The following is a 20,985-nucleotide window of genomic DNA, read 5'->3' on the forward strand; positions in this document are numbered from 1 at the left end:
AAAATACTTAACATTTTGACTGGTGTTAGAGGAAGACGTGTATTGTTTGCAGAGGAAGAGACAGATGGAGAGTGCCTTTGTTCTGTATTTGTTTTCTTTTAGAGTAATGATGGTCATATTTAATAGTGCAGTACATACCCAAGGCTCTTCTGTCTGAAGGAGAGCTGAAATATTTACTTCCTCAGACACATTCTCCATATGCTGCTACTAAAGTAATAACATCAATACATTGAGAACAGAAACATCTGTCAGAAAAATCTCACTAATTGGAATAAATGCTCTTCTACAACTTGTCTAGCTACTCCTCTCTCATATCAGGCTGTTGAAAAGAATGAGTAGAATAAATTGCTCCTAAAAATAAATAAATAAATAAATAAATAAACACCTGCAAGTAAAACTCCAACTTAGGTAAGCAATTTGCATCAAAGGTAGCTTGTGTCTCAGCATGAGAAATGTGCATCTCAACTAGTAGAAGCCCAATTGCAAAACAAGCTGATTCATGAGTGCCACTTCCAAACTGCAAATATAAATGAGTTTAATCTCTGCTTCATTTGAGATTTCCCCAAATTAAAAGCATTGAAATGTGACACAGTGGTTCTGATGGAGGGAGAAGGCCCCTTCAGACTTCTCACACTGCACGCTGGGTACAAACACGTGTCCTCTGCATACAGATTAAGTTTCACACAGTGGAACTTTCCAAGCATCTGGAAAGCACCTTAGTTCTCATAGGCATAATCCTGCTTTGCTCACAAATTGCAAGTAACTCAAATATACACATACTGTAGGCCTATCTCCTCAAAGCAATTGAACTATGAATGTACTCCAATACATGGTTCAATAGCCTGAAAAAACACTACTTCAAAATAAGTCACTACGTAAATTATGACTAAGAGGAAAACTGTCAATCTAAAAAAATATATGAAGTAATTGTAATGTTAGCAGATTTCACTTATCTTAGATGTAAAACCAATGTACAAAAACAGGGACTTAAAGATGCGTTACATTGGTTTTGTATAATTCCATCCAGTAGATTTGAAAGTAGCGCTCACAAGCCAAAATGGGTCCCTGAAAATGTTTCGCAATAAATTGTGTACAATGCCATCCATTTATGTTCTGTCCTGCAATTCGTACAATATGTTACACATTTCTAAGTGCTTAAGATCCAGTTCAATCTCTTTAAATACCATAGTATGAAATAGCATTAAAATCTATATTGTATATGGTAGGAAACCGCCAGGAGTCCGATGGGGGGACATTTTGTTTTTACATATAGTAGCCTGTGTTTCCATCTTTTGTAGCTCAGTTGGTAGAGCATGGTGCTTGTAACACCAGGGTATTGGGTTTGATTCCCATACGTATAATGTATGCACGCATGACTAAGTCGCTTTGGATAAAAGCATCTGCTAAATGGCATATATTATATTACAGTTTCTGTCCTTTTCTGACACAGCTTGTGAAGACAACAATCCCTCCCAGTCCCATCCCTCTTCTTCCCATCCCTCCTCTCCCAGTCCCATCCCACTTCTCCCAGTCCCATCCCATCCCTCCTCTCCCAGTCCCATCCCACTTCTCCCAGTCCCTTCCCTCATCTCCCAGTCCCATCCCATCCCTCCCATCCCAGTCCCATCCCTCTCATCCCAGTCCCATCCCACTTCTCCCAGTCCCTTCCCTCCTCTCCCAGTCCCATCCCAGTCCCATCCCACTTCTCCCAGTCCTATCCCATCCCTCCCATCCCAGTCCCATCCCTCAAATCCCAGTCCCATCTCTCAAATCCCAGTCTCATCCCTCCCATCCCAGTCCCATCCCCCCCTCTCAATATGTCTTCAGTGATTCAGTGCTAGACCCTGCTGAGCCCTTCTGTCCACTGACCCAAGCTAACCAGCTCAAGGTTGCACAGCCCGACAGGGACTGGCCACGGGCCTTCACAGCATCAGTCCAGCACACATTTGCTATAAACACATACACACGCCACTCTAGACTCTTTCATATACACAGAACATACCAAACATTAGGAACACCTTCCTAATATTTTGCTCTCAATTGACTGATTTCCTTATATGAACTGTAACTTAGTCAAATCTTTGAAATTGTTGCATGTTGTGTTAATATTTGTGTTAGGTATACATAGACACAATCCTATACATACACATGAACGTACCCATGAGTGTGCACACAACAGACAAAACACCAAATAAAATGCACTCCGTTGATGCTCGGCATTTTTACGTGCAAGTTTAGATCAAAGGAGTTATGACCTGAATGTACATATACTAAACTTGCATCACTGTATGTGTGTTACTAGGGTGTTGTTTAAAATAAGCTTGACAAGGCACTAAGACAACGCTATCGGCAGTGACGTGCTACACATTGTTAGTGCGCAGACAACCAAGCAGGAGCCACGTTTTTGTTTGTACTTTCTCAAGGTTGGCATTTAAAAAGCACACTTTATTTCCTTGCATTTTACATTTCCAGGTAGCATGACAAAGGCTGACTTAATGAACTTAGTTTGGGATATGACTAACAGTGGCGGTACAGACACAATCACTTCACAGAAATTGAAAAAGGTGGGGATTGGATTCTTTGCTATGTAATTATGGAGGGATCCTTTCTGAGATTTTGATACGCATCGGCCTCTCTCTCTTTCTCTCTCTGCGCATACTGCAGATATATTAGGTTTAGTCTGTAATCTTTATGACAAAAAAAAAATCAATTTATATTAAGCTGAGCCCTATGAAAGCCTCCTTGAGCCTGGGCTTGTCAAACCTAGTGTATTTGATGTAATTCCCATTGAGATTCTGCTGGGGAGACTGGGAGAGATAGGCAGACCCGATTATCAAAGACTATGAACTGATCTGTATGGGTGCTGCAGCAGCGTCACCCAGAGAGCGGACACACCAGCCCAGACACTCCTGAACATGCACTTGCCATGTCAATGCCGTTGTCTCTCCCCAATACAATGAAGGCCTCTAAGCTGACAGCGTCAGCCCACGTTCAAGTACCGTTTTGCCATTATGGATTAAAGTCCTATTAAAATGGGGATGGAAAACGGGACTGCGTCACCCAGAAGGAATGGGAGGGCAGTGAGTGTATGTGTGGAGACTGACAAGTCACCTACGTGGCAGTAATTGTCATAATAATGTCAAAGCCCTTTTCCAGCTCGCCATCCACATGCCGTTTTTTAAATTTGTTTTTAATGCACCGAGCCTGGTGTGCAGTAACATTGGCATGGCAACTGCAGCAGCACGAGCGAGTTAGGAGACCCATATGACTGTGCCATCTAAATGGGCTCTGCTCCGGCGCATGTGACTGACCTGGCTCTAACCCCAGCGCAGTGCTCACCATGACAGATAATTGATATGCCCAGACAGGGATGATGAAACACAACTGTTGTTTTCACCCAAATAGAGACCTTTCTGATAAAGGGCACTGGGAGAGGGGTAGAGCACACGATGGGCCACATTCAGCGAGACTCACAGAGAGAATCACGTTCAGCAGCATGGCACCCCATGATAAAAGATCAAACTGTGTTCGCCTGGCGAGGAGGTGGTCAACTTTGTAGATGCTTGCCTTTGGAAAGACAATGAAAGCCAAATTGGAAGTTATCCTGCTCACAGCTCACTATCCATTAGTGGGCTCCCGAGCGCTTGAGGCGTCACTACAGTCACCCTGGTTCGAATCCAGGCTGTATCACAACCGGCCCATAGGGTGGCGCACAATTGTCCCAGCATCGTCTGGGTTTGGCCGGTGTAGGCCATATTTGTAAATAAGAATTTGTTCTTAACTGATTTGCCTACTTAAATAAATGTTCCATTTTTTAAAATGATGGCCAATTAACCAGACAGGGAGCTGGGAAAAAACACTGGGCCAAATGTATAAAAACACATTAATGCGGCTTTGATTTGGGACCGGGGCCTTGTAAAATTTCTAAAGCAGAGGATGTGATCAACTTTGGCTGTCACGTTAAGTGAGAGATGGCCTACTCATTGCAGGTTCAGGTCACCGGCAATCTCTCCTGGGCTCTTGCAGTCAGAGGGGGGCCCAGCCCTGCTCTACTGTGCTGTCAGTGGGGGGCCCAGCCCTGCTCTACTGTGCTGTCAGAGGGGGGCTCAGCTCTGCTCTACTGTGCTGTCAGCGTGCCATTTGGCAGCCCTGTCCTGCTAATGAATATTATTTTCTTTGGATGCAAGGGAAAAAATAACATCCATCTGTTCACAACCATTCAGTATGTCACATCAAAACAGGGAAGAAACATTGTCTGGATTATGCATATAAAATGGTGTCCTCAGAACAGCCTAATCTATGGCGAATTGAAATCCCTCTAATGTTTGTTATACTATGTTAAAACATGCAAATTCTTTTATTTTTGAACATAATCAAATCAAAATGTTCAACCTCTCCCTGTCTGAGTCTGTAATACCAACATGTTTCAAGCAGACCACCATAGTCCCTTTGCCCAAGAACACTAAGGTAACCTGCCTAAATGACTACCGACAAGTAGCACTCACGTCTGTAGACATGAAATGCTTTGAAAGGCTGGTCATGGCTCACATCAACACCATTATCCCAGAAACCCTAGACCCACTCCAATTTGCATACCGCTCCAACATATCCACAGAGGATGCAATCTCTATTGCACTCCACACTGCCCTTTCCCACCTGGACAAAAGGAACATCTATGTGAGAAGGAATTAATTGACTACAGCTCAGCATTCAACACCATAGTGTCCTCAAAGCTCATCACTAAGCTAAGGACCCTGGGACTAAACACCTCTCTCTGCAACTGGATCCTGGACTTCCTGACGGGCTGCCCCCAGGTGGTAAGGGTAGGTAACAACACATCCACCACGCTGATCCTCAACACGGGGGCCCCTCAGGGGTGCGTGCTCTGTCCCCTCCTGTACTCCCTGTTCACTCATAACTGCACGGCCAGGCACAACTCCAACACCATCATTAAGTTTGCTGATGACACAACAGTGGTAGGCCTGATCATGGACAACGATGAGACAGCCTATAGAGAGGAGGTCAGAGACCTGACCGTGTGGTGCAAAGACAACAACATCTCCCTCAACATGACCAAGACAATGGAGATGATTGTGTACTACAGGAAAAGGAGGACCGAGCACGGCCCCATTCTCATTGACGGGGCTGTAGTGGAGCAGGTTGAGAGCTTCAAGTTCCTTGGCGTCCACATCACCAACAAACTAACATGGTCCAAGCACACCAAGACAGTCGTGAAGAGGGCATGACAAAACCTATTCCCCCTCAGGAGACTGAAAAGATTTGGCATGGGTCCTAAAATCCTGAAAAAGTTTTACAGCTGCATCATCAAGAGCACCCTGACTGGCTGCATCACTACCTGGTATGGCAACTGCTCGGCCTCGCCTCCGACCGCAAGGCACTACAGAGGGTAGTGAGTACGGCCCAGTACATCACCAGGCCTCTATGTCAGAGGAAGACCCTAAAAATTGTCAAAGACTCCAGCAACCCTAGTCATAGACCGTTCTTTCTGCTACCGCACGGCAAGTGGTACCGGAGCGCCAAGTCTAGGTCTAAGAGGCTTCTAAACAGCTTCTACCCCCAAGCCAGAAGACTCCTGAACAGCTAATCAAATGGCCACCCAGACTATTTGCATAAAAACATTGTTGGTTAAGGGATTGTAAGTAAGCATTTCACTGTAAGGTCTACACCTGTTGTATTTGGCGCATGTGACAAATACAATTTGATTTGAATACATTTTCCTTTGTTCTACAATGGATCTGAGAAGCCTTTCCCTTCATATGGTGACACAAAACAAACCTGTAGCATGAAACCCAGAATTCAGAAAAGGTATGAGCAAGGGGTTTAGAGTTTGACTTTCAAAAGCTTGGAATGTTGGAAAAAGACATTCTGGGTTACTGTCAGGACTGTAAAATGAATTCCCCAACATCATTGTGCATTTAGTGGAGACACTAAAATCGACAACCTCAAATGCCTACCATGTTGCGCCCCTCTTTGTCTGAAGGGGCTTCTTTGTGCCTTATACCGTGATGGCCAATTGAAGCCCTCTCACCTTCAGACCTTATCACAGATGCAGGGCTGAGTGACAGCTCCCAGTACGCGCTGTGCTTTGGACATTTTCCATTAACCTTGTTCTGTGGCTCACAGAATCACTCAGTTAAAGAGAAAGCTGTTTCTGTTATGGGGACTAGAGCTATAAGGAATTGGCTGCCAGAGAGCAACTGTACAGTACACGCATCCAAAAATGATTCTAAAAAAGGTATGGAATACAGTTAAGGGTTTACTTGGTACATCTATCTCATCATGCCCATCTAGTGTGGAGGTTGACGGGAGAATAATAACAAAACCAGTTGATATTGCCAATCATTTTGCAGATTTTTTCACAAAGAAAATTAATTTACTGAGCAACAATGTAAACATACATTCTTCCAAACAAGCTATTGTCCAATGGATTGATGATCATATTATGAGCAACAAGATCTGCTCTTTTAGTCTGCAAACGGTGTCAGTGGAGGAGGTGTTAAACCTAAACCAATTTTTTGCTTCGCTGTGCTGCTCCCCAGATTGCAGTTCCACTGAGATACATATTTAATTGGTCACTGGAAAAGGGGATGTTTGCAAATGTATGGAAGCATGCTAAACTTTGTCCTATTCCAAAAGACTGCAAAGAACCCGCTACTCCTGCCAATAGTCGACCAATTAGTCTACTCCCTACACTCAGTAAGATATTGGAGGGTATTGTGAGTAGACAAATATGGGAGTACATGGAAAATAATGATCTGATTACAGCCAATCAGCATGCTTATCGCAAAAATCATTCCACTACCACTGCATTGGTTGACATGACTGACCAGTGGCTCAATGCTATGGATAATGGCAAGTTTGTGGGGGTACTATTTTTAGATTTCAGTGCAGCATTTGATTTAGTGGATCATGAGATAATTTTGACAAAATTAATGCATTATGGTTTTAAGGAGGTAGCATTGAATTGGGTACAGTCATATCTAACTGACAGGAAACAGTCCACCTATATCAATGGTTCATTTTCTTCCCCTCATGCTTTAAACTGTGGAATACCGCAGGGCAGCTGCCTTGGGCCACTTCTTTATTTAATATATACCAACGACCTTTCCTATGCCCTAGCTGAAACTCAAGCTACTGTATTTGCAGATGATACTACAATTTATGCAGCAGGACAATCGGTTCAACATGTACAGCAAGCTTTACAAGGAGATTTGGAGAATATTAGGGAGTGGGTTTGCCAGAATAAACTTGTTTTAAACACCAAGAAAACCAAAGTTATGTTGGTCTGTTCCACTAGGAAAAGGCCAAAACAGCATGGGATACAATTAAGTATGGGAGGAGTACAAATTGAAGAAGTGGCAGAAACCAAACTATTAGGAGTGCAGCTAGACAACTGCTTATCATGGTCATCTCAAATAACTAATCTATGTAAAAAAATTATTAAAACAGCATGCATAATCAGAAGGATAGCTAAATATTTACCAGGAAAAATTCTTAAGCAAATAACACAAGCTTTAATTGAGAGTCAAGTGAACTACTGTTCTGTGGTCTGGGGAAATGCATCATCAAGTGAAGTTAGGAGGCTGCAGATTGCACAGAACAAAGCAGCAAGGATTGTTTTACGGTGGAGATATGGTTTTTCTGTTGCAGTCATACGCAATGTTCTTGGTTGGTCATCAATCGACAAGATAATTGAAAAAAACATGCTTATTTTATTTCATAATATACATCATTTAAAACGGCCAAGTACAATTCACAACGGCAATCAGTTGGTAAGAGACAGACATTCCGTAAATACTAGGAATAGATTGTCCACCATCTATGCGTTATCCAGACAGAAAAGAGAAATAGGCAAAAGAACATTTCGATTTAGAGCAATAAAGAAATGGAATAAATTAACTGAGCAAACCAGAAACCTTTCAATATATACATTTAAACATTATTTTAAAACAATTGAAATATAATACACAGAAATGTTGTGGGATTACAGTAGATGAAGAATTCATATTTTTTAGATTGATTATTTATTTTTATTACGTTAGTATATTATGTATGTTTGTAATAGTGTGTTATATGTGAAAATGTGTTCGTATATAAATTGTATTTTAATATTTAAGGACTCTTGGAAGATTAGTCCAAATGGGGACTAAAAGAGATCCAAATCAAATCAAATCAAATACTGTGACTAGGTGTGTGTGTGTGATGAGAGTATGTGTACGCATGTAGAAAAGAGAGAAATTACTTGTATTTATTTGCTAATTTCATTGGTGGTGGATGCGGCGAGTTCCCCCACAAAGTAAAGCCCTTTGAGGTTACATAAAACTCCAATGAATTATTATGTGTTTGAATGCGTCTTTGCGTGTATTTGTGTTCATATGTATCCTTCTTTGACTAAGTATTACGGTCGTGAAAATGTGTGTCTGATTAGCTAATCTGGTGTATACTTGTGTATTACGTGTTTGCAGTGCGTGTGCATGGGCTTTGATGGTGTGTGTGTTTGTGAGTGGGTGTATGTTTTAAGGCATATGGCTTAATGATATCTCCTCTCTGGCTTTTGTTCTGTGTTTATTTGGAGAGTGTTTCCTGAAACTCCCTGGGGTGTCTTTGATCTGACTCAACCTCTGAGCCGAGCAAACGCATCGCTTCTCATGTGGAACAAACCACAGACAAGGAGCGTTCATTTCACATTCTCCTCTTTTACGCTACTGCTACTCTCTGTTCATCATATATGCAGTCACTTTAACCATACTTACATGTACATACTGTCTCAATTAGCCCGACTAACCGGTGCCTGTAAATAGCCTCGCTACTGTATATAGCCTCGCTACTGTATATAGCCTCGCTACTGTACAGTATATAGCCTTGCTACTGTACAGTATATAGCCTCGCTACTGTACAGTATATAGCCTCGCTACTGTACAGTATATAGCCTCGCTACTGTACAGTATATAGCCTCGCTACTGTACAGTATATAGCCTAGCTACTGTTATTTTTCACTGTCTTCTCACTGTTGATTTTTATTTCTTTACTTATCTATTGTTCACCTAATACCTATTTTTTACTTAAAAATTGCACTGTTGGTTAGGGCCTGTAAGTAAGCATTTCACTGTAAGGTCTACCTACACCTGTTGTATTTGGCGCAAGTGACAAATAAACTTTGATTTAATTTAATGGTTTCTAAATACTAAACTACCCTGATACACACACACACACACACACACACACACACACACACACACACACACACACACACACACACACACACACACACACACACACACACACACACACACACACACACACACACACACACACACACACACACACACACACACACACACACACACACACATCTGGGTCTAATGCTTACTGGGCCTGACATTCTGGGAAGTGCATAAAATAAATACACTACCAAAAATAATGTACTATTTGTATTGGTTAAAAACAATTTAACATACAGTATACAGGCTCTGGGAATTTTATGACGTTTCAATTCACAGCTGCTGAGCATACAAAATTGCACTATATTCTTTGTAATATGTATAGCACTAACATTACATAAATAACACGTGTACTGTGTGAATCCCATTCGCTCGTGAATTATCTAGAAGTTCTCAGGGCATCACCTAGATTTGTTACCACAATACACATTTAATGCATAGCATCAAGCTTGCTGAACAGTCAAATCTAAATGTAACCCCACTCGCCATTCTAATGTAGTGTTAATATGTGTTATTCTATTCACAGAACAGCAGAATCTAGCTGCACTGCCCTCTTCCATTCGTAATAGTTTAGCAGGTCTAGTCTAATGTATCATAGAATAGTCCTATGTAGAGTGTGCCTTTAAGTGCATTGCAGACATGATGATGCAAAGTATATCAGAGAAATGGGAACACAAATCAACCATAAACTCCATGTGAAAGCGCAGCGCGCCCACGCACGCAGGCACCGCCCCACAGACCAAAGGGTTAGTGACGTAAAGGCAACGAGACAGCCGCTCCACGCGCTTGTGTACATTACGCAATCCCCTCCCATCGTGCTCTCTCCCCCGTTCCACCGTGAAAGGCTTGAGACGGTACCGTCGCTCCAACCTCCGCTCCAGGGTGCGCTGCTTAGCTGAGCATTTGCGTCATGAATAAAACAACAAACCTGTTTTTCCACTGGAGGTGAGATAGACTGTAGATTCATGCAGGAGGAAAGCTACACTGAAGATGAATTATGTAGACTCCTGATCTCTCTCCCTCCCATTGATTTTTACCTCTCGTTTGAGCCTTGAGCATTTCAACACAGGTTTGCAATAATACATCAAAATTTGTCCTAGAAAAATCAGAACATGACATCCGAATCAATGATGTATAGAATGACGCAGACTCATGTATACACACAGAGGGGGTATAGTAGTCTGGTCCCGTGTGGCTCAGTTGGTAGAGCATGGTGTTTGCAACGCCAGGGTTGTGGGTTCGATTCCCACGGGGGACCAGTACAGAGAATGAAATGTATGCATTCACTACTGTAAGTCGCTCTGGATAAGAGCGTCTGCTAAATTACTAAAATGTAAAATGTAGTTCCCTTATAGCAGGAGAATTATTTAAGCAAGGTCTGAGGAGGTGTGGTATATGGCCGATATACCACGGCTAAGAGCTGTTTTTACGCATGACGCAACGCCTGGATACAGCCCTTAGCCGTGGTATATTGGCCATATACCACAAACCCGAGGTGCCTTATTGCTATTATAAATTGGTCACGAACATCATTAGAAGAGTAAACAAGTTATTCTGATTCATAACCTTGGTATATTGTCTACACATGGCTGGAATGCTGTTTCAGCCAATCAGCATCCAGGACCCAAACTACACGGTTTATAAAGTGAATTATAGCAGAGAGGAAGAGGCGAAGCGAGAAGCTTTACTCCGCCCAAACTCTGTCCACGTTAAGCAGATCATTAGTTATTAAGCAAGTAAGGAGTTTTGAATGGGGGGCAATGAGAGAGGGTAGAATTTAGTCAAGATAGAAATTATACGTGATGCTTAATTGATCTAATAGTAGTTTTGTAATGTTAAGAGTGTACTGATATACACTGAGTGTACAAAACATTAAGAACACCTTCCTAATATTGAGTTGCACCCACTTTTGCTCTCAGAACAGCCTCAATTTGTCAGGGTATGGATTCTACAAGGCGTTGAAAGCGTTCCACAGGGATGCTGGCCCATGTTGACTCCAATGCTTCCCATAGTTGTGTCAAGTTGGTTGGATGTCCTTTGGGTGGTGGACCATTCTTGATACACGGGAAACTGATGAGCATGTAAAACACTCTATATTCGAGTTGTCACTGTTGAAATTCGAGACTGTCTATGCATATTCATGAGGCTAGCACTCACTCTCCATTGGATACAAGCGGTTGACGTCAACACCCCTCATCAAATATTTAAAAAAGTATTCAAATAACCAGATGTATCAACCAATTCAAAGTGAGAAACAGGCGGGACCTTGACAACCTGCCATTCTGATCTGTGGACAACGAATCCCATTGTTAAGGCGGAGACTATATCTAGTATCTCTGATTATAGTGATGGCCAAACACGGCTGATCATAGGATGGTCACACGGGAATGAGAGTCTAACCTGATTGGAGTATCTCATGCTGACGTTCCTCTGATCCTGGCGGGGTACGTAGCGTTTGATGGGGTCAATGTCTTGGGGGCTGATCAGCTCATCCACTGGAAAAGAGACATGGCAGAGTGGAGGGGTGAGCACACGGAGAGCACACTAAAGGTTCCAACTCATACACTGGACATACACCCCATAAAATGACCTTTCCTTACAAAAGTCCTTACTTTGTAATGAGAACCCACTAACCTGTGAGCAACTTCACAAACATATAGCAAATGCATATGTTGAACTGAATATCTGAACTCCGTGACCTCCGCAGTCTGAAGTGACAACAGTATAGTGAACACCCCAGCGAGCATGCTCTATAGAGAATACCTCTCCAGCGAGCATGCTCTATAGAGAATACCTCTCCAGCGAGCATGCTCTATAGAGAATACCTCTCCAGCGAGCATGCTCTATAGAGAATACCTCTCCAGCGAGCATGCTCTATAGAGAATACCTCTCCAGCGAGCATGCTCTATAGAGAATACCTCTCCAGCGAGCATGCTCTATAGAGAATACCTCTCCAGCGAGCATGCTCTATAGAGAATACCTCTCCAGCGAGCATGCTCTATAGAGAATACCTCTCCAGCGAGCATGCTCTATAGAGAATACCTCCCCAGCGAGCATGCTCTATAGAGAATACCTCCCCAGCGAGCATGCTCTATAGAGAATACCTCCCCAGCGAGCATGCTCTATAGAGAATACCTCTCCAGCGAGCATGCTCTATAGAGAATACCTCTCCAGCGAGCATGCTCTATAGAGAATACCTCTCCAGCGAGCATGCTCTATAGAGAATACCTCTCCAGCGAGCATGCTCTATAGAGAATACCTCTCCAGCGAGCATGCTCTATAGAGAATACCTCTCCAGCGAGCATGCTCTATAGAGAATACCTCTCCAGCGAGCATGCTCTATAGAGAATACCTCTCCAGCGAGCATGCTCTATAGAGAATACCTCCCCAGCGAGCATGCTCTATAGAGAATACCTCTCCAGCGAGCATGCTCTATAGAGAATACCTCTCCAGCGAGCATGCTCTATAGAGGATACCTCTCCAGCGAGCATGCTCTATAGAGGATACCTCTCCAGCGAGCATGCTCTATAGAGGATACCTCTCCAGCGAGCATGCTCTATAGAGGATACCTCTCCAGCGAGCATGCTCTATAGAGGATACCTCTCCAGCGAGCATGCTCTATAGAGAATACCTCTCCAGCGAGCGGTCAGAGAAGAGAAGGTATTTGACAGTGAGGTGAGGTCAGTGAAGAGAAGACAGACAGAGAGACTGACCCAGCAGCCTGGCGATGTTGAAGAGGGCCTGGCCCCACAGGAACAGCATGCCATCTTGGCCCGTGTTGGCAGGGAAACGCTTCTGGCTCCCGTGCTTCTTCTGCTCCGCCACCACAAAGTCGGCAGGTACGCGGTAGTACTTCGGGATGACAGCATGGCCTGATCCACGACACACAGGACGGAAATAGATACACTTTACTGTGCTGGGTGATTACAAACATGATGAAAGGAAGGCACAAATGGAATTTCCAGGAGGTTGATACATCGAAAGGAGTGCAGTTTATGTGTCTGCTGCTCAGGAGAAAGGAGTGGGAGTTATCTACTCAAAGGTATCTTAACAGACACACGTGAAGAAATGTCACATTCCCAAGATGGAACGCACCGGGAGTACAATACTTTCTCTGCATAACAAATGCAAAGACACCACAAAGCCAAAGGAGGTGACAACTCTGTCTGCAACCACTGAGAAGTATTCCTGAAGCAACATGCATCCTTCAGAGGCTATTGGCTCCTGAGACTGTCTTTTAATGTGGTTTCTTAACTGGGGAGAAATACAGCCGTGTGTGAAGGCTGATATAAAAACCAGCTCCTTGAAATATGAGAACAGCTTTCGTGCACTCAGCATGTGGGAGATTAATATGGATATTGTAATACGTGTAATATGAAAATAACAGTAATCTTCACAACCAAAATGTAGGTGCATTTCTCAAAGACTCCCATGGATGCCAGCATGAATGTGTATGTGAGAGGGACTAATAAGTGTTTCCCCTATACTCATTTAGCAACGGCTCACCATTGCTGAATTGCTGCCACCGCCGCAAAAAAAATCGGATGTCATTTTTTGCAATATATATATTCCTGCCGAGACACGCTTTTAAATGGATAGTCGTTGGCTTGAACAGCTAGCATGTCATTGTGCTAACGCTAGTAGCAATACACCCCCCCCGCCACCACTGCTGAAAAAAATCCTAGGGGAAACACTGCTAGAGTAATTGAGTGTGTGTGTGTGTGTGTGTGTGTGTGTGTACAGTAGTTCCAGAAGAACACAGATCCCTAACGGAGGAGGAAAACTCACCATCAAAAGATTGAAAAATGATAGGCGTTAACAGGTCTTGGTATTCTTTGACTTGGGCGTTGTTCCCCCTGAAGACCCCTGGAAATCAAATACAGACAATAAAATGGCAAAAAAGTGTCGGATATTCAAGTTATATGTAACCCAATACTCAAATCAAATCAAATGTTATGTCACACGCGCCAAATATAACCGGTGTAGACCTTACAGTGAAATGCTTACTTACAAGCCCTTAACCATCATTGCAGTTAAGAAAGTATTTATTAAAATAAACTGAAGTAAAAAACAAATAAAATGAAAAAATAATAAAAATAGAAAAATAACAATCACGTTATTATATTAACATCACAACCATTATGATGTTCACTGTGTAAGACTCACCATCAATCATCATGAAGATGAAAAATATGGGAAACTCGCATTCAATGCCATCAAAAAGCTGAAAGAGAAGAAAACATTTGATTTTCATAAAAGCGTCTCTGAAGAAATGAAAAAGCCATAACACAGAGGTCACTAGTTTCCTAACCTGAAAGAGAAATACACATGGTGCATTCATCTCTAAATGTATTGCTGTGTGTCAGTGGTTGTATATTTAATACAATAAAAATGCTCAGACACCAACAATCCTTTTCGTCAGCTTTTATAATAAATGCAGCAAGTAGCAAGTGATGGCCTGTCCCAAAACGCACACTTAAAACACCTGTTAACAGGTGATGACTGGTGAATTTGTTTTCCAATTCTAACAGTTTAACAGAGGCAAAAACACTTACTTCTGAGATGCTATCGGAGTCCCAGCCAACCAGAAACTACATTACGTAGCTTTAGACGTCTCCCCTCACCACCCACCCCTCTGCCCATAAATCATCTGGGGTTGAAATGAAAAACAAGCCAAATGTAGATATGTTTGTAAAGCGAAACACCAATTGCTTAATTTCAATAATTCCAAGGACAAATTTCAACAGTAACTGTGAGGATGTAATAAGTCTTCAGTCCTTTTGTTGTTGGTATTAATCATTTGTCAGATAATGTCCTTGGTTCTGTTCTGTTTTCATGTAGCATTCACAAACCAAAGGTAACATAAATCATTTCAACTTAGTGGATCAATTACCCGAGGACACACTAAAAGAACACTGAATGAAACAGACCAAAGGCTATATCTGCATTACCTAACAACCCTTCTCCAAATTGACTAGCTCTCGGACAGTCACCTAAGGAATCTTTTTGGGACCAAAGCAGCACTTTCGTGGTATGCTTGGCTTCCTCGCCTTCTGAGAGAGGAGCACAACATCTCCCAACCCTCCTGAAACGTAATTAAGACTTTGTTATCGCCGTCTCCCATCACTGCAGACAATCTCCATGGCAATAGGAGATAAGAGAGAGACTACAACGTAATGAATTAAAGGCAGTTAATTGGAGTGGTCACACATCATTTCCCAGCCTGTAGTTTGGCTGTTATAGCAGCGGTAACAGGGACTGCTTCAGCCATCAGTCCATCAAATCAAAAGAAATCTAACATATGATTACCCCAACCATCTCTATTCTCCATCTGTATTCTTGTATTTTGAAATCAGCTTTACCAAAGCTATGTTGCATACCATACTGTGAGTTGTTTGTCATTGCTCAAGGGTTAGGCTGACACAGCTGGGTTATGCTAGTGTGTGTGTGTGTGTGTGTGTGTGTGTGTGTGTGTGTGTGTGTGTGTGTGTGTGTGTGTGTGTGTGTGTGTGTATGTATGTGAGTGCGTGCTTACTTGCGTCTGTGCCAGTAGAGATAAGGTACAAAATGGTGGAGATATTTAATAAAATGCTACAGGGGTGGAGAGACCAATCACTGAGGCCTACTTGGGCAGTAAACACCAGCTATCCCAGGAGCTTTCTGCCTCAGCTATTCCACAGACTGAAAAACTCTATTGTTCGACAGGATGCACTCCTTCACTTGTAATAGGTAACATTACAGGATTTCAAAAGTCTAACAAGATTTGCATTTTGAAATTGAATAAACCTGCAATCAATGCCTTCCCACCTGAAACAGCATATTGCAGATATAAAATATGATGTACAACTTCCATTGTGATCCAATACACTCACATGTGACTTCTAGCTATTTGAGTGGGCAGCAAGAAGCGCTTGTGCATGTGCAGAGAACCATACAATCCTAGAATGTTATGTAATGGCCTACTGCATTACTTACCGTAATGGATGAGATTTCAAAAATGATTTATCACGAGGCATTTTATAGTGTAATATCCAGCTTCCATTTAGGAAATGGGTTGACTGGGACCTGTTGATTGCACCTACTCTAAATCCTATAATGAAACTTTAAAGTTTAGTGGCTCAGATTATTCCCATATTACCTCCCTTTGTGTTTCCCCCTGTTGAATCCAAGCTCATTAATTCTGGGAGGTCAGTGCTGCGGTTAATGCAATGATTTGCTCAGTGTTAAGTAGCTGCCCTGCTCCAAATTCACACTCTGCAGGCACAGCAGCTAATCCTGAAGTTAATATGCCTTCAGTTGGGATTTATCAATGGCAGAGCAGACACAATTGTGTGGCTTCTGTCGTAGGAAAACAAAAAAACTGGGTTTACCCTTTACACTCATACCCTCATACGGGTTGACAATGGTAGATTTGGGCACTGATAAGCACCTAAATTGGGAAGCAGTGGCTGTGGTAGCCTAGCGGTAAGAGCGTCAGGCCAGTAACCGAAAGGTTGCTGGATCGAATCCCCGAGCTGACAAGGTAAAAATCTGTCGTTCTGCCCTTGAGCAAGGCTTTCGGTTACTGACCCAACGCTCTACCACAGCCACTGTGTTCCAAGGCAGTTATTTGACTGGACGTTTGTTTATGTGTAACTCTGTGTTGTTTTTGTCACACTGCTTTGCTTTATCTTGGCCAGGTCGCAGTTGTAAATTAGAACTTGTTCTCAACTGGCCTACCTAGTTAAATAAAAAGGTGAAATAAAAAATATATATACACATTAAAAAAAAAACTTTTCCCTGGGCGCCGAAGATGTGGATGTCGATTATGGCAGTCCCCCGCACCGCTCTGATTCAGAGGGGTTGGGTTAAATGCGGAAGACACATTTCAGTTGAATGCATTCAGTTGTACAACTGACTGGATATACCCCTTTCCCTTACAGTAACATGCTAGAAGTTACGTTGGAGCTGTGTCTTCACAGCGCAGTATGGGTTTTGACTGACAGCCGTTCTGAACACAACAAGAAGTTGCCTCATCCTTGTTTGATGTGCAGTTACAAGATGATGTGGTGTTATATCCTGGGTTGTCCTGAACAGAATGATCCTGTTTGTTGTTTTGTGAAGAAACTTTGCCACGGACCACGCATCTGAACGCATCCCGCGTCTCCATTCAATGCACACCAAAACGGACTATCTGCTTCTCTGAATTCCCTAGTATTTGTAGTGAAAGCCTAAGACTGTTAGATCATATTTTATAATTTAGCTAGTCGCTTTGGCAGTAGAACAAGCTTTCAAATTATGCCAACCTGACCCAGATTGCGATGTATAATGGATCGTAATTGTTTAAAGGCGGGTGGGGATGCAGGGCTGTGTTCCAGAGAAAACAACTACATGTGTGCTTGTTCTAGCTCCTCAACGGCACAGCTAGGAGAGATCAAAATAGCACCTTATAGTTGAAGACTCTTCTTTGAGTCATAAAAGTGCATTGAAACTGTGTACACTTTGGAGAGGTGTGTGTCCACTTGGAAACACCAGTTAGACCTCTCACTCAAACCCTTGTTAAATTTTCAAAAGAATCTTCATGTTACTGAATGTATCCAAAGTATTTTCAGATTTGTTATGAACAAATGCAGCGGAAAGTACAGTCAATATCAAATGAGCAGAAAATCAAAAGTGTAATGTTTGGATTCACTCGTGTCAGGTGAACTGTTGTGTCCTCACCTTTAGTCGAATCATTTTCCCATAATTTCCAAACTGTTCCCTTTTAATTGCTGCCATTGTTATGCATATGCTTCCATATTTGTTATGTAAGAAACATTTAAATTTAGCCCTATCCATAATAGGCCAATTCCCACGAGTGTAAGGGGGTTTTAAGAGCTGAAATGGAAAAAGTCAAGTCATTGTAGCGCATGTTAGTCATCACAATCAGTCTGTAGGGTTGCCTTTTAAACTAAACCACAGACCTTCATCTCAGCCGGTTTGTAGTGTCTCCTGTTCTTGTCCTCATTGGCGGTCCTGTAGCCGTCACGCAGGAAGCGCTTGAAGCCATACTTCCCCTTTAGCTTGCGCACCACCTTATCCAGGGTCTGACTGTAGAGGGCGTCGTCATCCACAGCGAACGCAGGGTAGCTGATGCAGGGCAGGAGGGCAGCGTCCGTATTCTGTATTGGGGTTCAAAGGGGGTTTCAAATGTGTAACATTTAAACAGATGCCAGCTTTTGATCATTTCTTAAGTAAACCCTTCACCCACATGTGCCAGCTGTCTCCGGGTAGTTAGTAAAGGGTTAAGAGACTAAGGGTCTCTCTCCCTCCCTCCAAATGGCCACTTTCCAACATTAAAGAGGCTGACATTTAATAACATATTAGTCAGAGACTCATATATAATTAAGATGCTCAACGTTTTACTTGCATAAGCCTTGTACTGTACTCCCTTCACCCCTTCACCTCCTTCCTCCGCAGCCCTCTCTCACTCCATCCCCACCTCTCTATCCCCACCTCTCTCTCCCATTAGCCCATGTCGTAGCTCCAATGCATTTCTTCCATTTCCCCTAATTAAACCAATTCATTTACAGGAGCACTTTTCTGTCTAGTTGCTCTTACTACCGGAGAAAAATGATTATTCCTCTCTTTACTGGTGAACTGGGAGATTGGACTGGTCACTAAGCCAATACATCATCTGGCACAGAGTGGTATTTAGTAATGAGTGGTTTCATTATCTTTACTCACGTGGGACCTGGATTCTCTGGGTAGGAGGGAGGACAGTGTCTGTCTGTTCCTGTTGTGGGCATCCAGGTCCACGAAGATGACAGACCAAGAGCAACCCTGCAGAACAACAGAGATGACAAGAGTCATATTCACTGGTGGTTGTTAGGTTGATGTTGGTCAGACAAGGTCTGATACTGTTTCGTGGTTGGATGAAAGTTGTAGCGCTTCCGTTTTGTCACTATGCAAGATTCAACGTAGCCTGCATGCTTACATGTTTGGACATAATGCATTTGGCAAACCTGGTCGAACACCGACTTTCACAGGCAATCAGAACTCAAAACATGAAACATCTAGGACATATTTATATTTATTCCCTTTTCGAGCACCATTTGTTTCCGTCCGTGCCTTTGAACTGTGCCACTAGTGAGCCATGCGACTGCAGGGCATGGATGGCAGCTACTGGCTGTTCCCAGCATGTCCTGATATAGGCCTGTCACACTGCAGCTGTCACCACCACTTCCACTAGCTCCCTGAAAAGAAGCCTTAATATGCAGGAAACAACATCAAATGTCACAACCATGAACACAAGCATTTCGCTACACCCGCAATAACATCTGCTAAATATGTGTGTGTGACCAACACCATTTGATATGATTTGATTTTGACAGTCGCTCACGCACGGACACACGTACCAACATGCGCGCGTGCGCACACACACAAACTCTCTCTACATAGCAGAAGACCTGTTTGTTTATGTTACTGTGAATTCAGCTCGGAGGATGAAGTGCTGGCCACTAACCATTTAAATAAAAGCCACACACTCAGAGCCTCCAACATCTCACCTGCCGCCTCTGCAGAGCAAAACCAGCTTCGAAAGCAGCTATATTATAACCTTACTCTTACAAAAGAGTCAGTATTACACAAACATTTGATATTTTGGGGTACAAAGCTAAAAAGCATTGTGTTTTTCTATGCTTTGAGCACAGTGCGGGGACACTCCAACCATGAAGGGCCATCCATTCACCTCGATACCACATCATGTTGTTAGACTGCAAACTCTTTACCTACGGTATGATTACCTACCCACAAGCCCCTCTGTTGAGATGAGGGCCTGAGTGCTTTTTCTGGGTTAGTTTACTGTGACATTTTTGGATTAACACACCTCACAAATGTTCCTGGACACATTTCTTCACTAACACCTCAACAATGATCACATTAAGGTAAAGAAAAAACATACTAAGCTGTTTCTGCACAATGTATGCTGCTTTCAAACAAGCCAACCAAAGCTTTTAGCCATCAGAGTGACTCTCATCAGGCCTGCTTTAGTGATTTAATGTACATACTGCAGGGTTTGGTGGAATGGGATGTAAATGATTGTGACAGCACAGAACGTGGTCTCCACTGTGACCTACGCTTCTTAGGACCATACCTTTATTGACAGCACTCCACATTTTGCTGTGAAACAGGCAGTCACTTTATAAATTGACAACCCACACATAAAAGTTGGGTAAAGTTAGTGATTGGCACTCGCTCAACCATTGTGCTCTGGCTAGTCATTGATTGGCTGTTACCTCTAAGGAACACAGTAGGGGAGAGTCACTGATCATGGCTTATTCTCAGTTGAAAATCTGAAGGAAGTCAGAGGGGCACTGAGAGCAGGCCATCATTAACAACCTATGTGATGACTCATAGCCACTCCATCCCCAACGTGGGCCACACAGCAGCCCACACACCAGCCACTACTATACTACCGCCTAATGACAGGAACCAAACCCAGTGGGGCACAGAGTTTAATCTAAAACTCTGATCATCAATGAGTCAATTTAACATCATTGGCTGTAGATTAATTAGATGAAGGAGGCGGCTAAGGAGAAGAGCCCCTCATTAAATCACTGATAATAGTAGCAAAAGAGACTATAACAATCATAAGGTGACTTCAGAAAGTATTCACACCCCTTGTTACAAAGCGGGATTAAAATGGATTTCATATAATTTTTGTCAACAATCTATGCAAAATACACAAAAAAATAAAACAATATATATTGATTAGATACAGTTG

General features: G+C 42.7%; 1 protein-coding gene across 3 annotated transcripts in view; it reads right to left on the bottom strand.

The window, feature by feature from the left end:
• The window catches only part of LOC115167420 (phosphorylase b kinase regulatory subunit beta), a 75,891-nt gene that overhangs the window by 24,951 nt on the left and 29,955 nt on the right, over positions 1-20,985 (bottom strand). For all 3 annotated transcript variants that reach the window (XM_029721825.1, XM_029721826.1, XM_029721827.1), the window contains 6 exons: positions 18,948-19,043; positions 18,185-18,382; positions 14,409-14,466; positions 14,031-14,108; positions 12,956-13,114; positions 11,643-11,737 (listed from right to left, as the gene is read on the bottom strand). In XM_029721825.1, coding sequence (XP_029577685.1) covers positions 11,643-11,737; positions 12,956-13,114; positions 14,031-14,108; positions 14,409-14,466; positions 18,185-18,382; positions 18,948-19,043 — 684 coding nt within the window. The remainder of the gene's footprint in view (positions 1-11,642; positions 11,738-12,955; positions 13,115-14,030; positions 14,109-14,408; positions 14,467-18,184; positions 18,383-18,947; positions 19,044-20,985) is intronic.

Source organism: Salmo trutta, chromosome 29, assembly GCF_901001165.1.
Source record: "Salmo trutta chromosome 29, fSalTru1.1, whole genome shotgun sequence".
Classification (NCBI taxonomy): domain Eukaryota; kingdom Metazoa; phylum Chordata; class Actinopteri; order Salmoniformes; family Salmonidae; genus Salmo; species Salmo trutta.